This window comes from Agelaius tricolor, unplaced genomic scaffold (assembly GCF_023055355.1).
Source record: "Agelaius tricolor isolate 1412-34295 unplaced genomic scaffold, bAgeTri1.0.p SCAF_31, whole genome shotgun sequence".
NCBI lineage: Eukaryota > Metazoa > Chordata > Aves > Passeriformes > Icteridae > Agelaius > Agelaius tricolor.
Window position 1 is genome coordinate 2,636,744 of NW_027269291.1, and position 5,989 is coordinate 2,642,732.

The following is a 5,989-nucleotide window of genomic DNA, read 5'->3' on the forward strand; positions in this document are numbered from 1 at the left end:
TGTCTCACAGCAGAGTGTTACAGATTTGTCATCTTGGCAGTGGAGAGATTTAAAGGTTAATCTCTGTGTCTCTGATCTTTCCATAGTTCTTACATCATTCTTCATACATCACTCGAAAAGCAAACTTAGTATTTCTTCTTTCTTTTTCATCTTACATATTCCAACCTCAGCACCTTGCATGAAAACTGCTTATTCAACTCAAAATAAAATGAAAATAAATTAATGAGAGATAAAGACCTCTTTGATGCAATAACCTTTAATGATTTCTTCCTGGTATGTAATTTAGGACAGTGTTTTTCCTGGCTTAACGCTGTAAGTTTGCATCATAAACAAAAAGCTGATGATTCATAAAACATTATTGCTAATGTATTTTTGAAATTAGCAAGAGACATGTAAAGTATCTTCCTTGTCTACCAGGCTTCTTGAAAGGAAACTTCCCTTTGAGAAATTATTCTTGGCACCAATGGCTGGAGTAGCCAGCCTTATGGGAAGAAGAAGCAGAGGTGACACCCACTGTGGAAGGTATAAATAGGGATGGGCGGCCAGGGCCAGCTCGCAGTCTGATTTCGTATCAAGCTGTGCATCTTGCTTTGGGCTTCTGCTTGCATTTCCCACCGCTGTCGCCATGAGTTGCAACATTAAGGAGACCATTACTGTGTCTAGCAAAGGCAGGAGCAGCGGTGGCAGCTGCATCATTGGTGGTGGTGGTGGTGGAGCACGGATTTCTTCCTTTGGCATAGGCAGTGGCAGAGGTTTTTCTGGAAGGAGCTACTGCGGTGGAGTGAATTATGGAGGGGGACTGAGTGTTGGGAGCTTGGCTGGTGGGAGCTATGGAGGTGGCAACTGCTATGGCAATGGCCTCGGCTTTGGCCTCGGAGGTGGTGTGGTTGTTGGGGGTCTTGGTGGCGACTGCTTGCTTTCATCCTGCGATGAGAAAGTCACCATGCAAAACCTCAATGACCGCCTGGCTTCCTACCTGGACAAGGTGAAGTGCTTGGAGAAGGAGAATGCTGAGCTGGAGTGCAGGATCAGAGAGTGGTATGCAACACAGGGCCTCTCCTGCGAGCCCCGCGACTACAGCTGCTACTACAAAGAGATTGAAGATCTTCAGAACCAGGTAATCCCTCCTCAGGTTGTTCCTCCCCTTTTGAAAGCTTATCCCTGAGTTTGTGTTTAGAACTTACTGCAGTTGTTGGAGGGAACTCTGGTGCTTATGAATGTCTTTGCAAACAGAAATTTTGGCAAATTCCCCCATGGCATTGCTGAGTGTGGGTGCTGCAAGGTGGTATGGGTGGGAAAATGCTCTGAAAGAGGAAAAGGATGCTTTGGTACATTGTATGTGACTATATAATTGTAAATGTAATATTACCAATGTACTCTGAGGAAATGTAGTGGTGTCTGCCCCACAGGAAGAGCAGAGCAAACTATGGGACAATCAAAAACATACACTTTGGATGATTTATCAAATGAAATGTTATAAATCTGTAGGTGAGAAAAGCTGAGAATTGAAACTGATTGTCACAGTGACACAAACAGCCTGACATTATTAATAAGTCCACAATGAGAATTATGGCTGATCCTAAGGCTTAAAGACATCTTCCCTCCATGTTCCCTGAAGGTCCTTAAGTCTGAAGCCTAGAACATGCCAGCTTGAATGTCAGTTGAGATTTACACTCTTAAGGAAGGTTCTTTAGGTTTATTTTGTGAAGAATATTTGGAACTTGCCTTCAGATCTTGAAACTGGGAAGTCCTATCCCACAACTCTTTAATTCCCAGCTCTATGTGGTTGATCTCCTTTCTTCTGTGAGTAAAGGAGGCAAAGCCACCTCCTTCAACTTCTCTGCTTAAGGGACAAGGTTACTTATGTAAGAAGGTAACAGAAAAAGGGAAATGTGAAGAGTTCCTACCTAATTGCAAGGCAGAAAAACCTATAGAGTAAAACAGGAGAGAGGAGACATCTCTCATGGTTTGCTGTTTTCCAGATTGTCTGCGCAACCATTGATAACAACAAGATCATCCTGGACATTGATAACAGCAGGATGGCTGCTGATGACTTCCGTGTGAAGTGAGTGCCCCTCTATGAACCTGCTGCCTCCCCCCTGCTCCTTTCCACCTCCCTGGGAGGCTCACAGCACTAATTACAGAGGCTCCAGACACGTCTCCCCACGCCACTTCGGTAGGGCAGGATGATGAAAGGCATTTTGCTCCTGGTCACCAGCCCTCCCTTAATTAGTGTTCTTGGGTAAAATATTTAGCAACGGCGGCGTTTGTGGTGAGGCTGGGGACAGGCAGCTCAGGGAGTGGCTCATTTTCACCCCAGACCAGCACAGATGGGATCAACAAAGCAGAAATGCAGCTGAGTAAGTGACACCAAATATACAGTGAGCAGGAGCAGGGAAAAAAAAAACCATGAGGAAGAAAAGCTTTCATGTAACAGACATGAAGTGGTGCAGAAATCCAAGGCATGCAGAAATCCAGCAAAATGCAGGTCAAAGCATGGAGCTGGGGAAGGAGATCCTGGCACAAACAGAAGCCACGTGGATATCCCCATCCTGAATCTGTGCTTTATGTCACAACCCAGGTACGAGACGGAGCTGGCGCTGCGCCAGAGCGTGGAGGCCGACATCAACGGGCTGCGCCAGGTGCTGGACCAGCTGACGCTGTGCAGGTCTGACCTGGAGGCACAGCTGGAGTCGCTGCGGGAGGAGCTCTGCTGCCTGAAGAAGAACCATGAGGAGGTAGGTCCTGCCCAGCCCTGCATCACGGCCCTGGCAGAAAGCTTTTTTTTTAAATTTAAATTATCCACTTTCAGGCCACAGCCTTCCCACCGAACTTTCTGGGGCTCAGAGAACTCTGCTTCAGAAGGGAAGGGAGCTCTGGCAGGGGCAGTGCTGCTCCTGGGGCTGTGCTCAGACTGGGAGCACCACAGAGCTGCTTATTCCAGTTGATGAAGAAACACATTAGCCAACAGATTCCTTGGGAAAACACTTGCACCATCCTCCAGTGCCTTTCACAGCCACAGCAGGGAGGAAGGTCTCACAGGGAGGGCAGTTCTTGGCCACTGAGCTTTGCTCTTCTGTGCTGCCTTCCAAAAACCAGTATGATCTGATCTGGGATTTATTTCCAGGAGATGAGTTGCCTGAGGAAACAATCAACTGGAGATGTGAGTGTGGAGGTCAATGCCTGCCCGGGACCAGATCTCAGGCAAATCTTGGAAGATTTGAGATGCCAGTATGAAACACTGATAGCGCGCAACCGCAAGGAAGTCGAGGATTGGTATGAGTGCAAGGTAAGCTACAAACCAAACTTGTGCTGCAAACCAGACTGACACACACAGCTCCAGGCCCAGGAGCCTTTCAGAGACCAGACATGGAGACAATAAGCAGTTCTTCCTTCCCAGTGAAGCCCGAGAGCAGCACTCATTATACCCTGTGCTCCACAGGAGCCACAGGCCTGTCTGACCAGTTTGTTATGTCCCATCTGGAACAGCAGCATTTGCCACAAGGCCTTGTGGTGTGTTGTTGGAGCAGAGATATTCCACATTTGGATTAAAGAGATTTAATAGCCACGAGGTGAATGGGATTTGTAAAAAGAACCAGCAGTGGAGCTGTAGGGAACACCCTGTGCACAGAGAACCTGCCCTGCTTCCTGTGTCCTTTTGCTGAACACTCACTGTGTTCTGTTCCTGTAAAAGCAAATCCAGCTTACTCAGACATGCCTGAAGCTCTTTATCCTGGTTTGGTGATTTCAGATTGAGGAGGTGAATCGGGAGGTTATTACGAGTGGTCAGGAGGTGGAGACGTGCAACAACCAAGTGACTGAACTGAGACGCCAATTGCAAACCCTGGAAATCGATCTCCAAGCTCAGCTCAGCCAGGTGGGTGATGAGCTGCCTCACAGCTCCAACTGGTCACTGCTGGGTTTCTCAGCATGAGCAGCCAGACCCACCAGCCAGCACAATGGTGGAGAATGGCTTATTCATTTTTTTGACTGGAGGGTTACACTAAAATGATTGTTGTTTTTTTGCTTATCTTATCAGAGAAATAACTTGGAATCATCTCTGGCTGAAACGGAGTGCCAGTACAACTCTCTCCTCAGTGAGCTACAGAACCAGATCACGTGTGTGGAGCAGCAGTTGGCTGAAATAAGAGCAGAAATAGAGTGCCAGAACCAAGAGTACAAGACCTTACTGGACGTCAAGTGCCGCCTGGAGCAGGAGATCCAGACCTACCGGTGCTTGTTGGAAGGAGGACAGCAGGACCTCATGTAAGTGCCTCTCCAGATCCACTAGAGAATAAATGAAAATGTCAGGGATCTGCATTACAGTTTGGGAATACAGCCTGATCTTCAGTCCAGGCTTTCTCTGAGATTAAACAGTTGCCTCATTAATACCTTCCTTGTGATGAACATTCCAATCAGAACTAAATGTCAGTCCTTGGGATCTGCAAAGTAGAACTCCAAATCTGTTAACTGCTGGTGACAGCACTGTCACTCCTGGCATTATGTCAGCATTGGTGACCATCCCTTTTTTATAGTGAAATTGGTGAGAACTGTCCATGCCAAGGGGGAGCACAAATGTAAAGCAACTCTGAAAGTGAAAGAAAATGTAATGTAAAATACTGTAAGGCCTATAAAGGCCATAGTTTGAGCCTTTGCGTTAGGAAGTCAGTCAGCAGTGACATGTAAAGTTCTAAAATTCCCTATTTCTCTCACCAAATTTATCCCACTAGTCACGGAGGAGGAATGGGAACTGGTGGAGGGGTCATTAGGACGAGCCACACCTACACAACAACTTCAGCTGCCCACTGCCAGGCCCAGGTCCCACCCTGCAAGACTGGAGACATACAAGGTAAGGGCTGCATTTTCCCAAAAGGAAAACTGGCTTTGTTCATTTCCTCATGCACTGAGGCCAGGAGACAGCACATCCCTAGGATGTGTCATTGGCATCCTCTCAGAGTCACTGTGCTACAGGGGGGATCTGATACAGTGGTGGTGTCACTGAGAAATGGGTTTAGAGAGCTTGGACTGAACATGGGATAGAGGAAGCAAAGAGGAGACAAAAAGGAGCAGTAGAATGCAGAGGAGAAGGCCAGGGAGATAAAGCATGATGGGAAAATTTGGAAGAAGTGAAGAAGACAACAGCCAAAGCTTAGCAAAAGAGTCTGGAAAGAGTGAAAAGAAGAGTAAACCTATAATTTTACAAGTGAAAATTCCCATTAAAGCAAATTATTTAGGGAATTTCTGGAGCTTCCTGGGATGCTGCCAGCTGCAGCAGCTTAGCAGTACATTCCAGAAACAAGGGCACCACCAGGATCTGGTATCTGTTATGTGAAGGATTTTACTTGTGTTCCAATCCAATAACACTTCTGTGTTTTCTCTCCAGTGACCTGCAGGAGAATTTGTGATTAAGGAGAAACGGACTGGAAGGTGACAGGGAAACCCAGAGACAACCAGAGAACAGTCCCTGTTCACTGCACCCTCTGTGCAGAGAAAGTAGAAGTAACTCAGTGATGCTTGGCCCCGTAGCTAAAGGGGGTGTCAGGAGCCACCTCCTCTGTTCTGCTCTTCTGTTCTGCAATGCTGTAACCTCTAGAAGTTACCTGAGTTAGTCAGGTCACTTATGTACCTGCTGGTGAAAAATGTTTCTAATAAAACTTTGCTTCTGCCTAATGCAATCAAGAACCTGTGTCTGAAACTGAGTTCCTTTTGAACACCAGCTGCTGATCCATGAGCAAGGGGCACCTAAACTGGTCAGGATCATCCTGCACTGGGAACAAAGCTGCTTTGCCAGCAGGAGAGAGTGGCCTTGCTGATCTGTCCAGCTCCTTCCTGTTGTCACAGCTTGAGGCAGATGTTGCCCATTCCTGGGTGGCACAGGAGGAGTCAGAGAAAGAACAGTGGCAGAAATTTCCAAGGCTCAGGCAGGTGTGAATCCACACACAGGTACCACCTGAGCAGCCATCTCTGGTGCACATCTCCAGCTGCTCTC

At 47.2% G+C, this 5,989-nt stretch overlaps 1 protein-coding gene across 1 annotated transcript; it reads left to right on the forward strand.

Annotated features, from left to right (window-relative positions):
* Window positions 1–625: 625 nt before the first annotated feature.
* LOC139601477 (keratin, type I cytoskeletal 13-like) lies at window positions 626–5,409 on the forward strand. Its single transcript, XM_071450583.1, has 8 exons — window positions 626–1,117; window positions 1,983–2,065; window positions 2,582–2,738; window positions 3,128–3,289; window positions 3,752–3,877; window positions 4,040–4,266; window positions 4,731–4,849; window positions 5,384–5,409. Exons 1-8 carry the CDS (start codon window positions 626–628, stop codon window positions 5,407–5,409), a joined length of 1,392 nt encoding a protein of 463 aa, XP_071306684.1.
* Window positions 5,410–5,989: the final 580 nt, after the last annotated feature.

Excerpts from the sequence above, each read along its gene's own strand:
- LOC139601477 (XM_071450583.1), top strand. The coding sequence starts at position 626 with ATGAGTTGCAACATTAAGGAGACCATTACTGTGTCTAGCAAAGGCAGG. Across the intron at positions 2,739-3,127 it reads TGAAGAAGAACCATGAGGAG|GAGATGAGTTGCCTGAGGAA; the intron begins GTAGGTCCTGCC and ends ATTTATTTCCAG. Across the intron at positions 4,267-4,730 it reads GGAGGACAGCAGGACCTCAT|TCACGGAGGAGGAATGGGAA; the intron begins GTAAGTGCCTCT and ends TTATCCCACTAG.